The sequence below is a fragment of the Macrotis lagotis genome, chromosome 3, assembly GCF_037893015.1.
Source record: "Macrotis lagotis isolate mMagLag1 chromosome 3, bilby.v1.9.chrom.fasta, whole genome shotgun sequence".
Lineage (NCBI taxonomy): Eukaryota > Metazoa > Chordata > Mammalia > Peramelemorphia > Peramelidae > Macrotis > Macrotis lagotis.
Genome location: NC_133660.1, coordinates 25,773,135 through 25,797,428, shown reverse-complemented (window position 1 = coordinate 25,797,428; position 24,294 = coordinate 25,773,135). Strand labels below are relative to the sequence as shown.

At 40.2% G+C, this 24,294-nt stretch overlaps 1 protein-coding gene across 1 annotated transcript; it reads left to right on the top strand.

Moving 5' to 3' along the window:
• The first annotated feature begins 12,147 nt into the window (after positions 1-12,147).
• Positions 12,148-24,004, top strand: LOC141516018 (interleukin-21-like). The gene is made up of 5 exons (XM_074227372.1): positions 12,148-12,599; positions 12,727-12,762; positions 20,890-21,036; positions 23,743-23,820; positions 23,907-24,004. The coding sequence occupies exons 1-5, from the start codon at positions 12,456-12,458 to the stop codon at positions 23,964-23,966; spliced, it is 465 nt and encodes a 154-aa protein (XP_074083473.1). The 5' UTR covers positions 12,148-12,455; the 3' UTR covers positions 23,967-24,004.
• The last annotated feature ends 290 nt before the right edge of the window (positions 24,005-24,294 follow it).

Here is a 24,294-nt window from a genome sequence, read left to right as displayed (position 1 = left end):
AATTGTTTCAGTCATATGACTCTATGACCCCCATTTGGCATTTCCTTGGCAGAGATGCTGGAGGTGGTTTGCCATTTCTTTTTCCATCTCATTTTACAGATGAGGAAACTGAGGCTAACAGGGTGAAGCTAACAGGCTCATATAACTAGTCATATCTGAAGCTGGACTTGAACTCAGCAAAATGAGTTTTCCTGACTCCAGGCCTAATATTTTTATCCACTAAACCACCTAGTTATCCCAAGAATTGATTGAGCACCTTTTTGCCAGACACTATGCTACAAAGAAAGACAGAAGACAATCCCTTGCCCTCAAGGAGTTTATAGTCTCATGGGGGAGATAAGATGCAAACAAGTCACAGAAGAGATAAATTGGAGATCATCAATAAAGGGAAAGCATGAAGGTGGATTAGGAAAACCTTAGAAAAGGGGAATTTTAACTAAAATTTGAAGGAAGCCAGGAGGTGAAGATGAAAAGGAAGAGTTTTATATTCTATATCAAATGAACAGTCACCCAACCTTTCCTTAGTAACACCTATAGAGTTAAGAGGAACTTTGAAGAAGCTCATGTATTTGGATAATTTTCTTTCTGTGAACTCTTTTTATCTGGCACGAAAAATCAAATTTACATGTAATTCCTATTGAATGAATTTGCATCTTCCTACTTGGGAGGGCTTTCTCCCCAAAAAGTGGATTTATCAATGATTTTTAAAAGCTTATCTTTATAACTCATATTTCTAGAGAAGCTTAAAGTTGACAAAGATTTTTCCACACGGTATTTTTTTTCCACATTCTTTTGCCTAGAGATTTTCTAGTAAAGTAAGAGAAGTTAGAGACCATTTTGGGGACTCCGATTCCATAAATGCATGATTCAAACACTGGGATGCATTCCCAATAACCCTGTGACAGGCATTATTAACCATTTTTCCTAATGAAATTGAAGACTAAAGAGGCCAAGTGATGCCAAAGGATACAGAAGTAGATGGCAAAGTCTAGCATTCTTTCCACTACAACAAGCTAGAATGAAAATCTAAATCTAACCAAAACTTGGTACGTTGCCATGCCCTCTGCAGACTGTACTGGGTTTGATGAGAAGGAGGATGAGGATATGACTTACCCAAGGTTACCCAACTACTAAGTGTCTGAGGCTGGATCTGAATACAGGTCTTCCGCCTTCAGAACTGAAGCTTTATGTCAATTTGAAAAGATCAGAGACTCTAGTTGGAGTAAAAGGAAGCAGAAATTGTCTACAAGGTAGGGTCCACAGGGGGCTCACATTAAGTGTTTATAAATCCTCATTGATGGAGTCGGCATTGAATTCAATCTTCTCATTTTATAGATGAGGAAACTGAAGATCCTCATATGGAATGGGTCACCAAGGATTCTTTAGCTGGTAAGTACCTCAAATGGAATTTGAATATTGGTCTTTCTGACTCCGAGTTCATCACCCTGTTCAAGTACAGTCAGACTACCCAGCCTCTGAAGGTCTCTTTTAGCTCCAAGACTGTCCTTCTTTGATTCCAATTTTTTGCCCCATTTTTTCCCCAACTATGGGGAGATACAAAAACAGCCTCAGAGAATAAAGTTCAAGTTGCTCAAATTTCTCCATCAAATTCATCGCCAAAAAAGTTTGCTTTAATAATAAGCAATGTCCACTTTGTGCAATACATTAGAAGAGGACTGGATGAAAAGATGGAATGATCCATAAATATGCCTCAGAAACAGTGGTGATCACAATGAAAGAGCAAGACTATAACTATAATTTCAGTGGGATAAGCCAACTCTCAAATGAGGAAACTCCCTCTTGAGACATAAATTGGCATTTTTTTCTGGAAACGACAGTCCTAAAAGACTTAGTCATCTATGGTCCTAAATGGTTAATGAATTTGCCAAGGGTTACACAGGCATTATGTATCATCAGCAAGACTTGACTCAAATCATCCTGTCTTCTGGGCCAGTTCTCTAGATACTGTACCATGCATTGCTTCTCAGCAATGACTAATGAAACTCTTTTCTCTGTCCTTTCTCCCTGACTCCTAGGTGCCATCTTACATTTTGAAATTTCCTTCTATTCTCCTCTTTCTTCCCTTGATTTCAAAAACATCCTTTCCCTCTCCATATTGTCCTTCTACCTCTTGGACCTCTCCTCAGCTGCTTTCAAAGTTTTCCCTTACATGCTCTCTTTTTTTTTACGTTCTTCTTGGCCATCTCATCTATTACCCTGGCTTCAACATCTCTTTGATTTACATAAATCTCTATTTCAAACCCTAGTCTCAACCCTCATTTTCTCATTTTCACACCTCCAACTACCAACTAGACATTACCTCAAAGAAGATCATACCAACATCTCAAACACATCATATCTCAAACCAAATTCATGTTTCCTGCAAAGCCCACACCTTCTTTCTAACATCCCTACTTGTGCTAATGGCATCACTATCCTTCAAGTCAGTTGTTATTGTGGTTCAGTAGTTTCAATCATGTCTGACTCTTCAGGACCCCATTTGGGGTTTGTTTGGCAAAGAGTTTGGAGTGGTTTGACATTTCTTACTCCAGCTCATTTTACAAATGAAAAAATTGAGGTAAAAAGGATCAAGTGACTTGCCCAAGGACACAAAGGTAGGAAGTATCTGAAGGTAGGTTGAATTTGGGTCTTCCTAGCTCCAGCCCCAAAATCTATCCACTGCATCATCCAGCTACCCTCCTTCAAGTCACCCAGGCCCCATCCTCAGAGCTTTGTTCTTTCTCCCTTACCTCCATATCAATCTGTTACTAAATTCTATTGTTTCTGCCTTATGGACTGAAAGAATCTGAGGCATGGAAGGACTTCAGAGGTCAGAATCCAATCTCTGTTTTCACCCCCCAAAATGATGTATGGCAATGCTTAAATACCTCTACTCATCCCTTAGTTTTTCCTTACTGCTATAACCATCTACTTCTTTCTAGTTCTAACTTCTGGGGCCAAGTAGCACAAACCTGCTGTGGGTTAATGGTGCTGGTACAACTGGGGAGGTATGTACTATCCTATCCTACCTTTCTCCCCTTCTACACACACACAAACACACGCACGCGTGCAAACCATCAATAGCCAGGATGAAATGAGCAAGGAAGTAATAGTGCAGACTTGGGCCCCTGGAGATTCACTTTTCATAGTATATTGATCTAGGAACCAGCTGTGGAACCTTTTGGGTCAGAAAAGGATAAAAATAGCTTTTAGGAATTTGTGGGGAGTTCCTGAGACTTCCAGGAATGACTAATCATCATTGGTTTTTATCTTTCTGAAATTAGTTTTTCAACTGATGAGGTAACTGCTTTTACTTGAAGGTATTTGAATACCTTGTTAGATGAATTACACCTTTGAACTCTCAGGCTCTGAGCAATTCATTACAGCAGATGATGAATAGGGGATGAGGACAAACTTGAATCCACCCTCCAAATGACAGTCATTCAGATATTAGGACCATGGGATTGCAGATTTAGAACTAGAGATAATCTAGTCCAGTTTTCTCCTATGACAAATGAAGAAACTGAGGCCCAAAGAGTCTTTTACATTTAGGTGACTCAGAACAGTGTTGAACTTGGAGTCAAGCAGACCTGAGACCCAAATCCCACCCTAGACAGTTCCTGGTTGTGAAATCTTTAGTATTTCACTTAACTGCTCTCAGTCTCAGCATACTCACCTGTTCAGGATGATTGTATAATAATCATAATTATCTCACAGGATGGCCAGATTCAAATGGCAGGGAAGGCTAGAACTATGGTTGCAGTGGCATAGAGCATAGGTGAAGAACTCTCTCTTCCAAGGCAAGTCAATGTTTTCTGCCATTGATAATCTTAGAGAGTTGCCTGGGACATTAAGAGATTATATAGCCTCTTTTTACAAAACCATTTAAGCCATTAACAAGCCATAGTCAAATCAATATTACCACTGTTCCAGGAAAAGGTGTGTCAATCTGCTGGTCTCTGGTTGCATTCTCTATCCTTCTGACTTCCCAAATAAAAATAATCTTCACTAGCCACCACCCTTCTCTATATATTGTCTCCTCCTATTATCATGGAACCTCCTGGAGGAAAGGAATATGAGGATCGGTTGATTGCTAGGCTAGCTAGGCACCAGCTGACATGTTTGAACAAAAATTGAGCTGCCTTTGAACCAGGAAATTCACTTATATTCAATACAAGTTGCCAGTTATATTTAAACAAGGAACATTGGGCTTTACTAATTACAATCCAATTAGTAGAATTCATTTAGTCCATGTATGCAAGGTCAACAAACATTCCTGATCACAATGCTTCTTGTGGGAATAGTCCAAACAATCCACTGATTATCCCAAAGGTCTCCCTTCCATTCAGTTACTGTGAATCTGCTCAGCAACAATGGATATAAAGGTAGAGACTAAGAAATCTCAGCTCTCAAAGGGGTACACATTCTACTATATGTCCAGGTCATCCATTCATGGATATACCCATGAGGTCATAAGAACTACTCACTCATGATCCTCCAAGTGTCTCCTTGGTTTCTCCTCATTCACAATCTCCAGGTGAGATATGGACCTGCTTTTGAATCCCTACATAGAAGCTTTTTATTCATACTTTTTAATTCATTCATTTATTGTCTCCCCCCTATCTCATTCACAAGAATAATTTGAGATACTCTATCAAATTCTTTGCTAAAAATCTAGCAAACTATATCTACAGCATCCTCTTCTCTTATCAGTTTTATAACCCTATCAAGACTGCCCAGCATGGCATGCCCACATCTAAAAGGGCACTGTGCTCTATAAGCAAAGTAAAACCACAGCAGTTCAAAAGAAATGTGAGAAGTCAAATTAAGAAACATCTCCTCCCCAAATATTCCTATGGACTTTTTGGGCCCAACTACTATAGCGCTTTCTGAGATCATACTGACCTGATCAATCACAGACAATCATACCATATCTTGACCCCAACATAGGGATATCATTCTGGTCCTCTTCAGGGATGAAGGACAAGAACCAGCTAATCAAAGGAAATTAGATTAGCCTGTATGACATACTTTTTTTTAAAAAAAGCTGTTGGGTTTTTTAAATGCTTTTCCTTTTTAATAACAATTATTTCTAGATATACTACCCCTCTCCACTCCCAAAATTGACCCATTTTGTGTAACCCCAAAAAATAGTTAAGCAAAAATAGTCAAAATGATGACATTTTATGAGACATTTTGCCCTAGAATTCCCCCACTTCCTTCCTTAAAGGGAAAGCATCATCTATTTTCTAGGAGTAAGACTAACTGTTCAAACTACTCAAGAGCTCAGCTGCTTTTCGGTGTTTTGGGTTTTTCCTTTTAATTTACATTATGAAAAACACACACATGTTGTTCTTCTAGTACATTCTTGATAAAGTCAATGTGCTTCTTTGTATTCAGTTCTTCCTCTTCTAAATGCTCACTAACCAGTTCTACAATAATTCATTGTGGAATTTTGCCCAACAATCATATAAAAGCTCACTGTTTTCTAGTTTGCAAGTTTTACTCTTTTCCCATGTTTGAGACTTGGGCAATATTTTCCTTTCTTCTGTCCTTTGGTTCCTTTTTTACCATTCTCTTTGACCCTGGATCAATAATCATGTTTGGAGGCAGCTAAGTGGCATAGTGGAGTCAGGAGTACCTGGGTTCAAATCCGGTCTCAGACACTTAATAATTACCTAGTTGTGTGGCCTTGGGCAAGCCACTTAACCCCGTCTGCCTTGCAAAAAAACCTAAAAAAATCATGTTTGGAAGGTATTTTCAATAGCCTAAGATGCTGTTTATTTGGGACAAGTGACTTTAATTCATTAAGAGCCCTCTCTCTCATCTTGGATTTCAACTCACTGCAGGTCACTATAGTTCTGACCTTCTTGGTCAAAATTCATTCTTTTTGACAGAGAAAACAAAAGTAAAACGAGAGTTGAATATTTCTGTTTTGACTCCAATATCTATTATCATCATTCCATCCACCTCACATCTCATTGATCCTTCTCTTTCCCCCAACAAAACTAAAAAGTCTTTTTTTATTATGTATAACTTCCCTTGCTAGCCCTTTATTCCCCCTGAGTTTCAGTATTACTGATATGGTTTTATATTCTTTCTCCAGCACTTACCTTTGTTTTCTTCTTTTCTATGTCTTTAAAATTTGAGTCAGTCAATGAGTTTCTTCTCCATTTATCTTTTAGCCACTCCTCTTTTCTCTCCATTAGAATTGGTAGTCTTTTTGTCCTTAAATTTCATCATTGTAATTTTTGTCTTTGAATTTTTGTCATTGTCTTGTCACTTTTGCATTCAAAATTCCCACCTTCTCTGGACTGACTTTCCTTGTAAAATTTTAGCTCATAATCAGACCTATCCTTCTTCTGAACATTGTACAGGTTATTCTATAATTCATAGGCAAGAGTTTCTTTACCTCTAAAGTCATCATCATCACCATCATCTTCAACACCATCAACAACATCATCACCATTCTCCTCAATATTATCTACAACATCATCACATCATCATCCTAGCAGCTGAAAAGAGGCATAGCGATTTATGCTTTGCAAAATATTTTCACACAGCTTCTGATATCTCAATGCCTGAAACAACCCTTAGTCTTAAGGACTTTTATCCCTATTTTACCGATCAGGAATTTGAGGCTCAGAGAGGTGATGAAATTTGTCAGTATAATATAACCAGCAAGTGGAAGAAATAGGACTTGGACTCATCCTTACAGATGAAGAAACTGAACTAGAGATCAAATGACTTATCCAAGATCATATTGGGAGTAAGTGGATGTGAACCTGGATCTTCTGACTCTTAGGCCTTCCTTATTCTTTTTTTTTCTACCACACTTCTTCTCTGCTCTGCTTTGAGTACTAAGAAGAAGCTTAAATTCCGGAAATCAGCTTCATGTAACCAAAGGCTCGTCCACCTTCCCAAAAGTCCATGATCTTGAATGTTAGAAGGGACCCTGGGGGAAACTAAGACTCAGAGGGAAACTCACCTGCTCAGGGCCACAGACTGGGTAAGTTTTAGAATCAATAGTCAAATTCAGGTCCTCAGACTTCAAACCTTAGACTTTTCCTATTGTATGATGATGCCTCTAAAGACATAAATGTTTTTACTGCAGTTGTTCAGAATTACTATAAGCATAAGTTCCTCTGATTTAGAATGCTAGAATTAGGTCATCAAACTGCATGCAAACCACTTGACCACATTCTCTGAAACTAGGGTCCCTAGGCATTCCCAGATTTAGGTTTATAATTCTATTCTATAAATATGTACTAAGTGCCTATTTTTTTGCAGAAGTCTATGCTGGGTGCAGTGGGGAAATACAAAATATAGGTAGCCCAGTCCCTGCCCTCATGAAGCTCCCAACCTAATAGCTTGGGATGCTACATATGCAACAAATTATATAAGATATGTATCTTAGAGAGAGGCAGTTACATCAATCAATAAACATTTATTCAGAAAAGAAAATGCTTTTTTTTTTTAACAAAGAAAGTTAAAAGACATTCCCTCCCCTTGGCTGGTCTTGGAGGCAGGAAAAAATTATTTCAAATCCTATCTCAGACACTTAATGAAAAAGTGGATTAAGTCACTTTATCAATCTCAGCTTGAGTTTCCTTTCATAAAATAGGAATAAAGATAATGTCTTCATCACCCTCAAATCTCTCCTGGTCCCTCATCAACCTACTGTTTCTTGAACATCTCTATCTGGCTGCTGACCACAATGTCTGAAACAAAACTCATCATTTTTTCTCCCCAAACCTTCCATTCTTTCTAATTTGCTTATTATTGCTAAGGGCACCACCATCCTCCCAGTCAGGTTAAGTTAATAATACAGGTGATGCTTCTCTCGCATTCAACCCTCGACCCTACCATATCCAACCTGCTGACAAATCTTGTCTGTTTTATCTTCCCAACATCTCCTGCACATGGCCCATTCTCTCCATAATCAATTAACCACTTTTGTATAGACAGACCTCATTACCTCTTGTCTAAACTGTTAAAATAACCTTTTAAAGAATAGATTATAGGGGGTGGCTAGGTGGCGCAGTGGATAAAGCACTGGCCCTGGAGTCAGGAGTACCTGGGTTCAAATCCAGTCTCAGACACTTAATAATTACCTAGCTGTGTGGCCTTGGGCAAGCCACTTAACCCCATTGCCTTGAAAAATCTAAAAAAAATAGAATATATTACTACATTTTGGTTTGGTATCACATAATTTATGTATCACCCATATCCTTCTCCCTCCCTTTTCCAGAGAGCCATTTTTATATAGAGACTAAGAAGAAAATAAAAACGAGAAAAAATTTCAGCAAAAACAACCAAAGTTGATTAAATGAGGTTAAATTCAGTGATTCATAGTCATAGACCCTCTACCTTTCCAAAGGACTAGAGTGAGATGTCTTCTCTCTTCTTTAGGGTTCAGTTTGTTCTTTGCGACATGGCAATATTGACTTTCCATTGTTTTTTGATTGTTTCAAGAAATGATATAAATGCTAGTTCTTGTCATTATTATTAGAGATGTAAAATGCCAAGGGATTTCCTGGTGTGGAGGTGGCCATTCTCACCAGATAGATTAAAAAAGGTTTCTTGAAGGAAGGTGCCTTAGATTTAGACTTTAATGGGAGAATGGGATTTGAACAAGGACAGTCAGGTGGCATCACAGTACATGCAATACTGGGTCTAGAGTCAAGAAGACTCATCTTCCTGAGTTCAAATCCAACCTCAGACACTTATTAGCTGTGTGACCTAGGGTAAGTCACTTAACCCTGTCTACCTAGGTTTCCTCATCCGTCAAATGAGATGGAAAAGGAAATGGCAAACCACTCCAGTATCTCTGCCAAGAAAACCTCAAATGGGGTTACAAAGAATCAGACATGACTGAACAACAATAATAATTGAACAAGGAGTTCCAAAGTCTGTGAATTATGATTTCTCCTAACTTCATAGTCAGTGTTCTTGCCACTATGTCAAGCCACCTCTGGCCTTCAGTAAAGACAACTAGGTCAGCAAAGGATCGTGCCATCCCTGAATTGGTCAAAGGAAGGAACTGAGGATGTTTAACCCAGAGGAGAAGAGATGTGGGAAGGATGAAGCTATTGCAAGGAGTTTTCCACAAGATAGTTCATACTGTGAACTGGAAGGGGATGTGAGGGCTTTCTTCAGAATGTGAAGGATTGTAGTTTGGCTGATTCTGCTTGGCTCCAGAGGGAAGAACCAGAATGAGTGGATCCTTGGTTTCAAACTCAAGGGACTTTGGAGGCTGGCCCTTTTATTTAACAGAAGAAGAAACTGAGACACAGCAAGGCTAAGGGGGAGATTAGTTAGTTACCTGAAAAGCTAACTAATCAAACAAACCAGCATATGACAGAAGTCCAATTTGAGCTTCCCATCCTATCTATGGTAAGTTTATAAATTAACTTTGTAGTCAGAATGAACAAGTCTCATGTAGGATCTTGAACTGAAAGAGATCTTATTGGTCAACCAAACTCAGCCTTTCGTTTACAGAAGCAGAGCCTGAACTAGATTAGGGGGAGGCCAGACATCACATTTGTAGAAAAGAATAGACCCAGGATTCTAATCTAGTTCTATTTATTCCAAAACTAGCCTTCTTTCTACCTGTAGAGTAGGTAGTGCTGTTTATCCAGATCCCCATTTTTACAGATGGGGAAACTGAGACCCATCCATGTTTGAACTCTAAAAGTAGAATTTAAATGCATATTGACTACCTCACATTTCAACACCTTGCTAAATTGTCTTCCTTTCTTCCCAGGGTTTGTCCTTGTTCATGTGGATCCTCCCTCAAACGCCCTAAACTTCCAGTTGTTCCATCTATTCCAACTCAGTGACTCCAAGGGACGGCCCCCTGAATCTCACCATTATTCATAAATGTTCCATTTCCTTGGTGTTAAAATCTGAATTTACTCTATCTGGCCATAACCATATAGAGTCAAGCAGACTCACCTTCCTGAGTTCAAATCCAACCTCAGACACTTATTAGCTGTGCAACCTAGGCTAAGTCACTTAACCCCATCTGCCTCGGTTTCCCTATCTGTCAAGTGAGATGGAAAAGGAAATGGTAAACCACTCCAGTCATTGTCTCCAATCCCCTACTCCAGCCCTCAGCACTTTCCCCGACCATCAGCCCTTTTCTGACTCTACTCTTTTCCTTTCTCAATTTTTGACCCTACAGTTAACCAACTCAACCACACACTGAGACCTTAAACTCTCGTGCTTCCATTGCTTATCCCTTGCCAGACTCAAACGCTTCCTTATGCCCTTCTTTACTCCTTGTTCCTACTCAGATGGCACCTAATAGACCTAGAGGAAATCACAACTAGATGCTAACCAGGTTTATTACAGACTTTAGTTCTCCAGCTTCAATTGGGAACTTTTACCCATCTCTAATTGATTTTCAATCTCATTCCTCATAGAAATTATAACAAATGCCCTCCTTTCTCTTTAAACTTCCTACACCCCCCTCTCATTTCATCATCTCATTGAAGGATCTTACCAATTTACTAAGAAAAAAATGAAACTATTTGATTCCCACTGTTCCCATTCTTGCCATCTACAAATCTCCCAGTCTCTCCTTCTTTGTTCCAATCTTGGGATATGGAGATGATCCATCTTCTTTCCAAAATCAACCCTTTCTCTATGTGATCTTGATTCCATTCCTTCCAGTCTCCCCAAGCATATTGCTTTCATTATCATGCTCCCTCTCTAACTTGCAATTTTTCCCTATTTACAACTCTCCCCCAACCTAAAAAAGTCTCAACTAGATGCTACCCTTCCTTGAGCTATCATCCTATTTCTCTCCTATATTTTCTCAGCTAAACTCTTAGAAAAAGTTGTCTCCATTTGCCATCATTTCCTCTCCTCACACACATTCCTCAAGTTTTTGTAATCTGACTTCCCACCTCATCACTCAACCAAACAAGTTCTGTCTGAAGTTACCTGCTCTGATGGTCTTTTCTCAGTTTCCATCCTCCTTGACTTCTCTACTGCTACATTTGTCTCTGTTGACCATTCTCTTCTCCTGAATACATTTTTCCTCTGTGCTCTTTCATCATTCTTCTCCTACCTGTCAGACTACTCTGATTTCCTTAGTAAGTTCCTCATCCATTTAACCCCCATATAACCCACACAAGCCTCTGTTCTGGGCTCCTTTCTGTGTTATCTCTATTGTCTGTAGTCTATACCAGTCTTCTCTTTCTCTCTGTCTTGGTTTCTATCTCTGTGTCTCTGTCTTTGTCTCTATCTCTATCTCTGAGTCTGGGTCTCTTGCTGTTTCTCTCTCTCTCTCTCTCTCTCTCTCTCTCTCTCTCCCTCTCCCTCTCTCCCTCGCTCCCTCGCTCCCTCTCTCCCTCTCTCCCTATCCACCACCTAGGTGAACAAGACCTTCAGAGAACATCTAACATTTAACAAAAGGAGATTTACTGGACCATCACATGGAAGGGATGCCCAACAAAGATGCTGCATTGGGTCAGGGAGGTACAGCACCTTGGATGAATGAATGAAGATTTTCAGATGCATTGTCAGAAACCACCAGCACCATCATAATCATGCCATTTCAACATGGCATATAGAGGCACTTTATTTTATAAAAGCATCATGTCACTACAATTTTGTGAAGTGATTCTGGAAATGCTATTATCCCTATTTTGCAGGTGAAGAAACTGATTCTCGGAGCTAAGTCATTTGTCCAAGTTCCCACTGCTGGGAGGTAGCACTATTAATAATAGCAAACCAAGATTTGCTATTACAAATGTACAATTTGTCCACAACAGGCACTAAATGCTGGCTGCCTAAGTCCCATATTTGAGTTAGCCAGAAGCTAGAATTTTTCTTTGGGAAATGCCCTCTCTATTCAAAACTTCCTAAAGGCTTCCTCTCCTCCTACTCCTAATGGCATACCAGCTAATTCCAAACAGAATGACAAAGTCCCTTGGGGTAAGACCTATAGGGTAACAAATGAGGACAATTGACTCATCCCTGGAGTGTCACTATGAGTGTGCCCCCAGGGTGTCAGATGGTACAGGTAAGATTCTGTGGGTGGCCTGAAAAAAAGGAGATCAAGGTGTTTTTGTTTATTGCTTTGAAGCTTATAATACCTACTGTTTACTCCTGGGCCCCTTTTGATTCATGGTGAAAACTGGAATCCACCCATTCTCTCCTTTTCCTGTCTAACATGCAGATGGGGCACATTTTGCTGTCTCCATCAATCCCTGCCCCCACACCCTCACACATGCACACGTATACCTAGCCAGTGGAAAAGAAAAAAGTTACTCACATTCATCCATCTCACAAAGATTTCCAGGCTGAAATGGGAGGGTTTTAGCTCTCCTGTAAGGATGAATAAATAGGTGAGTGGCTAGCAGCCTGTCCATTGTACCCTGGAGTAGACCCTTAGCCAAGCTAGGGATTGGCTCTTGGTAATTGGAAGCCTAAAACCTAGCCCCATGGAGAGGACAATCATCTACCTCCTGGTCATCATCGTCTCTGGGACAGCGGCCTCTAAACACAACACCCCATTCCGCCGCCAGACCAGGATACTCCAACTTCTACATATTGCTGAACAACTGAAAACCTGTGTGAACGATACGGTGAGTAGGAACTGAGCCATCACCAAGGGGTGAACAACTCAAAGCTTTGATGCTGTTTATTCTCAATCTAAAAGGAGTTCATTTTCCACCTAAAAAATCATATGAATGCCATTTTCTTTTGCTCTAGGATCCTGCACTTCTGCCAACCCCTGAAAATGTTGAGGTAAGATCAGTTCTACCTTACTCTATATGTTGATTTTTGAGTATTGTAAAAGGTTGTTGAGGAGGAAATGTCTTATCTAGGTAGAGCAAGCAAGAGTGAGGAGTAGCATCAAAATTAAATCCCGCCTCCTGTAACAGTTCATTGATTTGGAATTAAATCTTGCACCCAACAAGTTACTAAATGTTGATCTATCTTTTACTCAGTTTTCTTCTATGATGAGTGGTCAGGGATTTCAAGTTCATTTAAGGATAATCTAAGAGGTTTTTTTGTACATATACATATCCATTTGTTGAATTTGATCTTCTCTCTCTTGCAAGACATAGATAGATAGTATCTTAAATTCATGGATTTGGAACTGAAAGGGACCTTAGAGACCACAGAGTTTTCCTGATGAGGAACTTGAGGTCCAGAGATATGTCTTGCCTAAGGTCATACAGTTAAGAAGTGACCTAGATGGGATTTGAATTCAGATCCTGGGACTAAATTTAGTGACTGGGTTCCTCAGCCAAGATCTGCAAATCTACTAGGCTGGAATTAATATCACTCTGCCTTGAGAAAGGACCTGAGTAGTAAGTAACTCATCTAATTTCCAATGGAAAGAAGCGGGTAAAATTTGGGTGCATATCAAAAGAGGCTTGTCCATTAAGGGGAAGAAAAATAATTCTTAGGATGGTCAAGAACGGGGGGGGGGGGGGGGGGGGGGGGGGGGGGGGGGGGTATGGGGATAATTATACTTCTTTGGAGTCTCAGAGGAACTTTGTTAATCAGTAAGGTGTGGCTTGCACGATGAATTATGCATCCTTAAACTCCTTAAAAGAAATCCATTTGAATCCCTGGAAGGACCAGTTAGATAGATAAGCTGATTCCTAAATGGCGATAGATTGTTTTCACTGTCACCCACATGTGGTCTCAAAAACACAAATAACCTTAGAGAGATAGAAAGAGTGCTGGGAACCAGTACAGGGAGGGGTGTAGATGTTAAACCAAAGAGTAACAAGAAAGGAGTTACTGTAAATGAATATAAATAGTTGAGAAAGTGAATGAGTCATAGAAATTCATTTTCTTAAAACAACTTCTGCATGGTGTTTACTGATACACTTTACAAAAGGAATCAAACCAAGAGCTCTCTCCAACCAATTAGGAGAAGATTGTCCCAAACTGAGTCCAAGGGAGGATGCTTCTTAATAGATGTGTCTGTTGATCATGCTTTGAATATGTAAACAATGAGGCAAAATGAAAGGGTATCATCTCAGCGATGAAATCCATACTTGTCAAATGGTGTCTCGTTTCAGAAACAAATGGCATCACTGGAAGATTTAAGGTATCTTCCCAGTTGGCCAACTCAGAAAAGGAGCAAGTGCTTCAGTTGATGGATATTTCACTTTGGTCTTCCTTTTGGCTAATCTTCAGTTACAGTTGAGACCATTTGGCCTACAGAAGGATATAAAAATGAATAGAAATGAAGACACTTAAGTGTTTTCTCCAGACAGTTGGCATAGCCTGGCATACATAGGGTACAATGCACATATTTAAGTATATTTATTTATTTGTCAGTGTGTGCAGAGTAGTTCACTAGGCTTGGGTTGTAGATGAGACTCTCCAGTGGCAGTAGAACAGTAGTAGATAAGTCCATAGTCTTTGTATAGCTCTTAGTAGAGTATTAGATAGAATGTTGAACTTGGTTGCTAAGAACTGGGTCCAAGTTCAGCCTCTTATTCTTTAGTCCCTTAAATTCTGAGAACCTCAATTTCCTCATCTGTAAAATGGAGATTATAATATCTATGATACGGGCCTCACAGAATTGTCGAGAGGACAAATGAAATTACATATGTGTAAATGATATGCAAATTTTTCAAGGGATTCTTATCATGGAAAGATGGGGAATGTGCTATGTGCTAGGCTCTATGTTAAGTCAGAGGACTTAGGTTCAAACCCTGACTCTACCATTTGCTTTCCATGTAACCTTGTAGATGAGATAATTCACCCTTCTAAGGTCCAGTTTCCTCATCTATAAAATTTGAGGATGGACTGAGTGTTCTGTAAGGTCCATTCCAGTTGGAAGTCAATGATCTTTTTATAAAGTGAGTTATTGCAATCGTCAGTGTATCTCTACAACTCCCTATCTTTTCAATGATTCAAACCCTAGTTTCCATGATGTGTCCAAGGGAGCAGAGCTGCCTGAAGGACTTCTTTAGGTGTTTCCATTCTCAAAAATATAACGGAGTGACATCAGATACAGGATTCAGAGCTGGAAGGGATCCCTTATCATTCATCCAGTTCAACGCAGAGCCTCCATGGACTGTGAAATTCTATTTGAATGAAGGCAAACATTTTCCAATGTGAAATCTGAGACAGTGCATCTGGCTGCAGGCTCAGCCCTCCTCCCCATCTCTTGCTGGAGAAAAAGGAAGGAGAGTGTCTCCATGATATGTCTCTGTGGTTTTTTTACTTTTCTTGGGCTTCCCAGATCTATGACCCTCAAACAGCGGAGGATTCCATAGATAATTCCACTGAATAATTCATAATGGCAAGTGGTCAAGGAAAAGAGATACCCAAAACTAATATTCCCAATAGGTCCTGGGACCTGCCTCCTACAGGAGGCAAGACTCAGGTTCAGGGTCTCACAATCCTGGAAGAACCAGGCAACTGTAACCACACAGTGCTTCAGAGACACAGAGAATGGGCAAAGGTATGTCAGACAGTGTATGTGGAGGGAATGACCGGAGACCCCCATTTAAAAATTGTCCAGCTCATATTTCCATAATACCTTGACATTTTCAAAGCACTCTCCTTATTACCAATCTATGAAAAGGTAGTATTATAATACTCATTTTACAGGAGGGAAACTGAGGTAAAGAGGGACTTATCCAAAGTCATACAGTTGGAGCTGGAATATAAATGTGCCTTTCTTGACTATGTTCAGTTCTCCTTCCACAACACCAAGGGACTTTACACTGCAAGTTGAAAGAGGTTCAACAAGACAGTGTGGCACAGTAGATAGAGAGCTAGGCTCAGGATCAGAAAAAAAACCTAAGGTAAAATCCTAGACTCTATGCACTTTATAGTTGGGTGACCTGACTTAACTTCTCCATGCCTCAATTCCCTCATCTGTAAAACTGAGGGACTTGGAATCAACATCCCTTAGAAGCAGCTAGGTATCACAATAAACAGAGAACTGGCCCCAATTTCAAATCTAGCTCCAGACACAAGTATGCGACCTCTATCTGCCTCAGATGCCTATTTCCTTCCTCTTGGGTCCCCTCTCACTCATGTGATTCTATAAATTGGGGTCAGAAGGGACCTAGCTTCAAATTTTAGATTTCCTCCTTGGCAGCTGTATGACACTGATCAAGTCACAACGGGGAGACATAGAGGCCAAACCATCTGCAGCTAGGTTAGAAGCTAAAGAGGCTCCCAGAGCTGCAATCTGGAAAGAAACCCTTAGTCATCTCCAGCGAACTGTAATTCAGAACATACCCTGGACTTGCATAAAACCTACTTTAAAAATCAGCAAAATGAATAATCAATGGCCTTGAGCCTGCAGATCAGCAGGCTAATGAATGAGCCAAGGTCTGCAGGACTCCATTCTCTGGAGCCTCATTTTCTGTCAACATACACACCTGGAAGTGTTAACTCAGCAATCCTGGGCCCCGGTGAGAAAGCCTCGTTGGTTGTTCAGATCATCACGGATGAAACAGTTAAGGTTTCTCAGTTTCAGCTGGAAAATTTGCCTCTTTAATTATGAATATTATTTTTTTTCCAGTAAGTTAGGCCGGGTAGTGGTTAAAAAGAAAAGAAAACGAGAGAAACTGAAACAGATGCAACTATGTGGTTTTCAAGGAAAAATGCAGAGCCTAGGTTCACATTTCGAAATCTTTTCTCTTAAATAAGCATTTTGACAAGGTGCGGAAAGGGGCTGCTTGGCCCTGCTGAGAGCTGGTGGCCAGGCTGCAAGGGAGACTGCAAGGGAGACTGAAGGGAGGTCACAAGGGAGACTGAAGGGAGGCTGCAAGGGAGAATGAAGGGAGGCTGCAAGGAAGGATGAAAGGAGGTTGAAAGGAAGGATGAAGAGAGGCTGTATGGAAAGCTGAAGGGAGGCCACAAGGAAGGATGAAGGGAGACTGCAAGGGCAGCTAAAGGGAGTTTGCAAGGAAAGCTGAAGGGAGGATACAAGAAAGGATGAAGAGAGGCTGCAAGGAAGGATGAAGGGATGTTGAAAGGAAGGATGAAGGGATGTTGAAAGGAAGGATGAAGAGAGGCTGTAAGAAAGGCTGAAGGGAGGTTGCAAGGAAAGCTGAAGGGAGGCTGTAAGGAAGGATGAAGGGATGTTGAAACACAGGATGAAGAGAGGCTGCAAGGGAAGGTGAAGGGAGGCTACAAAGAAGGATGATGAGAGACTGTAAGGGAGGATGAAGGGAGACCACAAAGAGGAGGAAGCAGAGAAAAGAAGTCAATTCTTGACTTGGGAACTGAGATCACCTTGGGGTGGTTCCCCAAATAGCACACAGGGGAGACATGAGGTTCCCGCTGGAAAGCCACTGGGAACAAGGGGCCTAGCTGTGGGGTTTACCCCCTGCAATTAACTTGTTTAGAAGAAATTCCAAAGATGAAGCTTTTTTTCCATTTTTTTTTTAAAATGAACCCAAAAGTAACAATTTCATGGTATGGGAGGTAGAATATCAGGAAGATGTGGGTTCAGATCCCACCTCTGACACTTTGTGTGACTGAAAGTCAACCTCAAAGAACCTCAGTTTCCTCTTCTGTAAAATGATGAGACTTGATTCAGTAGGTCTGGCAATCCCTCTTAGCACTAAGATCCTATAAAAGTAGGGTGACTCCAGTAAAATTCTACCCTCTGAGCCTTGGCATCCTCACCTAGATGGTGAAGAGGCTGGGCCAAATGACCTTGGAGGTCTCCTAGGGCTCTGCCTTGATTTAGGATCTTACATTTTCTTAGAACCAGCTTTAACTTGATTCATTTAAATACCAAACAATTATAAATTTTATTTTTCAAGGTGAGGGCTTCCCATTTTTTCTCACTTTTGACACTGGGAAGGATTTTTTGTCTTCTTTTCTGTTGTGGATTCCTTTGGTAAAGTTTCTGAACCCCTTCAGAGTATTTTTTTTTAATCCAATGAAATTCTAAATTTCAGTTAGCTATCGCAGAAAATGAAGGTATGGGTTTTTGCATCCAAGCTGAAATCTATCTAGAGACACTCTCCCCTTGCATTCCAGAGAGCCCGGTTTAAGGAGTCCCTGCTTGGTTTCCAAAGAACTGAGTTATATAGCTCTACTACTTCATAGACTTGTAACCACCTCTCTAAGCCTCAGTTTCTTCTTCTGTAAATATGTATCTATGTGCACATATATGTATATTAGAAGAGATACCCCTATGATCCCTTTCATTGCAAAATTATGATAGTATTTGGCAAATACATTTTGACAAAGGATGGCCAGCTAATGAATGCTTCTTCAAATCATGTTAATTCATGCATTTTTTCCATGCTGTTCTTTCCTTCTATATAAAAGGAACTCTCTCTCTCTCTCTTTCTGTCTCTGTCTGTCTCTCTCTGTCTCCGTCTGTCTGTCTGTCTGTCTGTTTCTCTCTCTCTCTCTCTCTCTCTCTCTCTCTCTATATATATATATATATATATATATACATATTTATACATGTATATATATATATGTCTCTATCTCTGTCTCTCTCTGTCTCTTTCTCTCTCTCTCTCTCTCTCTCTCTCTCTCTCTCTCTCTCTCTCTCTCTCTCTCTCTCTCTCTCTCTGGAAAATACTCAATTTCTCTTCTGTGATGTTCACAGAGCACCTTAGGATTTAAAACTGGAAGGCCAAGTCCAGCCTTCTCCTTTGGCAGTTGAGCCACCTGAAGCTCAGAGAGGTTAAGTAACTTGCCCGGGATCACATAGCTAGTAAATACCTGAATCAGGGTTTGAGCCCGAGCCTTTCTAACTTCCATGGCAGTGTCCTGCCCACTATATCACGGCAGATTTTAATTGTTAGGCTTCTTTTGTAGAAAAATGTTGATGAACAATCCATCACCAAATCATCTAAAGCAAGCTGTAAACCTTAAAGGGCAGGGGCTGTACTTGGCTGTATCTATACTTCACCCATCCTTTGCCTAAAGAAATAGGCTAATTTCTTTTTTTTCCTTATATGATCTTAATTGAAACAAGACTATCAATCAGGTTCCAGAAGAACTCACTAAGAAGATAAAGTTAACCCTTAATGATAGCGCCTTTACCCTAAAACTCTTAGAGTAAGGAAACATTCCTTAAATCTAGGCAGGTTTTTTTTAATTCCTAGGCACATAGTAGTTAGAACTTTGGATTCAGCATTTGGAAGACTTGAGTTTGAATCTTACTTCAGTTATTTATTAGCTTTGTGACCCTGAGTGAGACACAAAGTTTCTGGGACTCAGTTTCCTCATCTGTAAAATGGCAATAAAATTAGTATCTACCTCAAAGAGTAATGTGAAGAGCAAATGGGATAATATATGTTGAACTCCTTATCTAAAACTTGGAAGTGTTAAATAAGGGTTGGCTCTTATTATAGCTTAACTTGCTGTCCATCACCCCAAATGTGGAGGAGACTTCAATATTAGTCCCTGAGGTTGGAAGATCAAATTACCCTCTCTGCAGAGAAAATTTAATTCCTTTCCTCTCTTCAGTCATAGTACTTTCCAGTGACTGTGATCATATAATAGAAAAAAGGAAAAAAGATTAATAGATAAAAAAAAAGAATCCTGATAAGGATTTGGAAGGAAGGAACGAGGAGCTGCTTTGACACTTTATGAATTGAAATGAATTAATTTAAAAGTAAATAGTTACAGAATCAGATTGTTTGGTTGTATTGATTTTATGACAGGGAAAAGGACTGGGCCTGTGGCTTCATTAGTATAAAGCACTCCCAGATGAGGAAACTTCCTCAATCAATGCAGACAATATTCCTTATAGTCTTAGAGAATTGCTCAGAATTGACTCAGAAGTAAAGTGACTTATTCAGGATCACATAGTAGGCAACCTTTCTATGCTTTCAACAGAATACATACATATATATATATTAGAGTATCCTGATAGCTCATTAAGTGAAAGAATGCATATTCCAGAATTCCTGGACTTTCCAGGGTGAGACACCAGGTGAATGGTATCCAAAGGTAGCTAAGTGGTACCATGGATAGTCTTGGGCCAGGAGTAAGGAAGTTCTGAATTCAAATCTGGCTTCAAATCGCTTAACCTTTGCCTGCCTTGTTTTCCCCATCTGTAAAATGGGAATAAGAAGAAGCACCTCCTTCTGAGAGTTGTGAGGATCAAATGAAATAATATTGACAAGCTCTAAAGTAGTTGCTGCACACTGGATAGGCTTCTTTCCTTCCTTTAAAGGTCCCTCCAAGATGTTATGAGAAGCCAAATAGAAAAGGGAATAGAAATTTGTAGTCCAGAAGACCTGAGTTCAGATCCTGCCTCAAATACTTACCAGCTCTGTGACTTCAGGCAAATCAGTGAGCCTTAAGGAATCTGCTGTTCAGATGTAAAATGATCAAGAAATTACTTCTAGTACCTTCCTCCAGAGGTTGTCAGAAGGAATCCAATGCAATTGCTCTATATAGCATTTTTTGAATTCTAAAATGGGGGAAGAAAGGGGAAGGGGCTCAAACCTATGATCTCATTGTCATTCCTGGATGAGGAAATTTCCTTTACCAGTGCAGGTGGGCACCTTCTCTGATTGGCAGAGAATTGCCTAGGATACTCAGATATTAAACCTGGGTCACACAGCCTTGTATGAAAGAGGCAAGTTTTAAACCTTCAAAAAACACTTTTGATTCAAAGGCACACACCATTGAATCTAATCTCCTCATTTTACAGATGAGAAAACTGAGACTGACAATGGATAAGTGACCTGCCATGGCAATACAGCTGCTATACATCTGAGGCAGGATTTGGCCTCAGGTCTTCCTGACTCCAGGCTCATTGCTCTATGTATTGTTCAATTTAGATGTCAGTTATTCATTGATAGGAATCCAAACCACTGAGAAAGATGCAATGACCAAGACAGGGATGGTCACTTTTTCTCCCTAGTTTTCTCATACATGTGTAAACATTTTTCCTTTCAGAAACACTGTGAGGAGTCTGCCATTAAATGTTTCCAGGAAGCCCCATTACAGCCCTCCAATGATGAAAAAAATAAAACAAGATTTGATTTATTAATTAATCAACTCAGAAGGAGACTGCCTTGGAAGGAAGCCAAAAAGACAAAACCAGTAAGTTTATTGTCATTTGCCATCTACCTTATTTCTGCTTGTGAACTAGATTCCCCAAAAGCCTCTTGAGTCTTCCTGGTTAGGTCTCACTTTGGAGAAAGGCACAGCCCCCAGATTTCAAAGGGCCAGAGATGCTATGCTGCCCTTAGGATTCAGGTGACCTGTGAGGATGAAAGCAATATACCCACGTACCCAACTTGCCAAGTAGTAGTCTGGGTATAAGGAAACTTGCTGTCATTGGCAATCTCTGAAATATTTTCTCTTAATTTAGACAACTATATTATCAACCCTCCTTTCTCACATTATTAGTGGTCTAGAAACAAGACCATAATTGGAAATTTGGGGTGCTGGGATGGGTACTAATAGCCACACATGAAGCATCGTGGGGAGGGAAGAGGTGGAGGAAGGGGGAAGAGAATGAAGTTAGGTTGAGAGGAAGCTAATTATTCTTATTAACTTGAAAGGCAGTTTGCCATAGTGGATGAAGAGACGGCCCCAGAGCTACAAAAAACTTGAGTTAAGACCCATTGCTGACAAGTAATAACTAGGTGACTGGTTATCCCAAAAGAATAATCCTGGTACACAGGCCCTCATCCCCATTTACTTGGGTCTTCTCCAGAAGACTGCCCATTCAATCATATCCCACTATCTTCAACTCTTTTATGTCTACTAGTTCATTCCTTGACACCTGCAAACCAATCCAAGTCTCCCCATCCTGGAAAACAAAAGCCCTCCCTAAGATCCTGAATTCATCTTAACTGATAATGTTCTTTTCCCTTTCTCAGTCAAACTGTCTATACTTCTTGCTTCAATTTCATCTCTTCTCAATCATCTTAAATCTGACTTTTCACCCTATTACTCAATAGAAACCGTTCTCTTCAAAGTTATCGGTTCTCCCAACTAGCAAATCTAACATGCTTTTCTTTGTCCTAATCATTCTGGAACTATGCCACATTTGGCTTATGGACCACTCACTCTCTTTTCCTGAACATTCTTCCTTGGGTTTTAGTGACCCGGTTCTATCCTGGTTCCTCTCCCACCTACCTCATCCTTTTCAGTCTCATTAGCTCCTCTTCATCCATATTCCATCCTCCACTGTATTTTCCTTGGTCTTCTTTTCTCTTTTTTCTTAGCACAACATTTGGATCTATATAATTGCTTCTTCCTCCCCCTCCACCTGTGGAAGGCCCCAGAATTCTTTTAGTCTCTCAGACTTGATTCTTAATTCCTTCATCCCAACTATCTGATGAGCTGTCAAATTTTCCATTTCTACCTCCACAACTTCTCCCACATGGACCCTTTCTCCTCATTCAGAGAGACACCAGATTCTGGTCCTGATCAGTTCTTGCTTAGATTATTGCAATAGCTACCTATTAGATCTCTCTGCCTCAGCATTGTCTCTCCCCTCCCCAATCTATTCTTCCACATGAATGTCCATCTTAAAAAAATACAGATATGATCATATCATTCATGGCCTTACTCAGTAAACTCTAGTGGCTCCCTATTGTCTCTAGAATCACACATTAAAGTGCTCTGTGAGCCTTTCAAAGCCCTTCATAACCTGACCAATCTTTCCAGTCTCATTGTCATGAATTACTCTTTTTCCCTCCATACCATAATCAAGTCAAATTACCCTACTTTCTGTTTCTCATATAAGACCTTCTATCTCAGACCACTGTTCACATTGGGAATGAGCTCCAATCTCAACTCTGCCTCATAAAATCCCTCTCTTCCTTCAAAACAAGCTTGACTCAAGTCAGTCCAGTGGTTTAGACACACCTGGAATGGCACAAATGGCCCCACCCAAACTCCACCTTGTACCTCAAGCTCCAACTGCTCCTGCCCTCTGTCCTTCCCTCCCAAACCCTTGGCTTTTATTCTATGCATACTTATATATGTGCAGGTCACCTTCCCCAATTGCATACAGATTTCTAAAGAGTAAGCATTGTTTCATTCTTTGCATTTAGCATCCAGTACAGGAGATAGCTCATAAATGTGTATAAGTTGATTGATAGAACAAAGATCAGGGCAGCTAGCTGGCACAGTGGATAGAGCACCAGCCCTGGAGTTGGGAGGATCTGAATTCAAATCTGACCTCAGACACTTGATAATTACCTAGCTGTGTGGCCTTGGGCAACCCACTTAACCCCATTGCCTTGCAAAAACCTAAAACAAAAATATAGAACAGAACAAAGATCATCAATCATCCCTAACTGACTTTATTGATTTTATTTTGGGAGAGAGAGGGAGAGAAAGAGAAAGGGGGAGGGGGAAGGAGGTCTAAAGAGGCTAAGTAACTTAACAAAAAATTACTCACTCTATTAGGACAAATGTGGAAATGGAATCTAGGACTCTTAGGGCTTGGCTTCATGTTCTCTCCATCCTCCTTTGCCTGTCCCTCCCTCCATCCTGCCCTCAGTAACATGACAGTACAGGATTCTGTCTTTGAGCTTGCTGGATAATAGGCAGGTGATATGCCTCCCCCCAACTAAATGAGATATTTGTAAAGAGCTTAGGGTAATGTTTGGAATGAAGTTGGAGCTTCATAATTGCTTATTTCCTCCAACTTTCCCTTTCTTCTTTTTTTTAGCTTTCCTTCCCTTCCTCTCTCCCTCCCTCCTCTCTTCCTTCCTTTCTTTCTTCTTTCCAAGAAACCATGGCCTTAAGGGTGCAAATGAATGTTTCTTTTTCTTCTTGGTTTTCCAGAAATGCCCTTCGTGTGCTTCTTTTAAGGAGAAACCACCCCAAGAATTCCTTGACAGTCTGAAATCACTTCTCCAAAAGGTATTTTTGTTTCCTATATCACTTCCATTATCACCTGGGGACTGGTTTTTCATGTTAGGCTCACTTATGTTACATTGTCTCCACAGATGATTTATGATCAACATTCCCATCCCCATCATAATCGTTGCCCTGGCCACTGCACCTAATTCCTGAGGGAAGTAAAGATGCCTGAAGCCCTAAGAAAAAGTTGGACACTATATGACAGACTCTAAAATCTTAATATTCTAACAGAGGAAATATAGTATAACCGTGATGGGGGGAAAAAAGAGTTCAAATAAGAGTTTAAAATTAGGAAGAGTTTTCCAAAATTACTTCAGATACAAACCTTCCATCCATTCTTCTATCCTGGATTTGGTTATTTGAGGACATGGTCAGCTCAGCTCATAGCTACATTACTGAGCAGATAGAGAGGCCATGTCCTCTGATATTCATCCTTCACTGTATTATCCAACCGGGATACTGTCATCAGCAAAT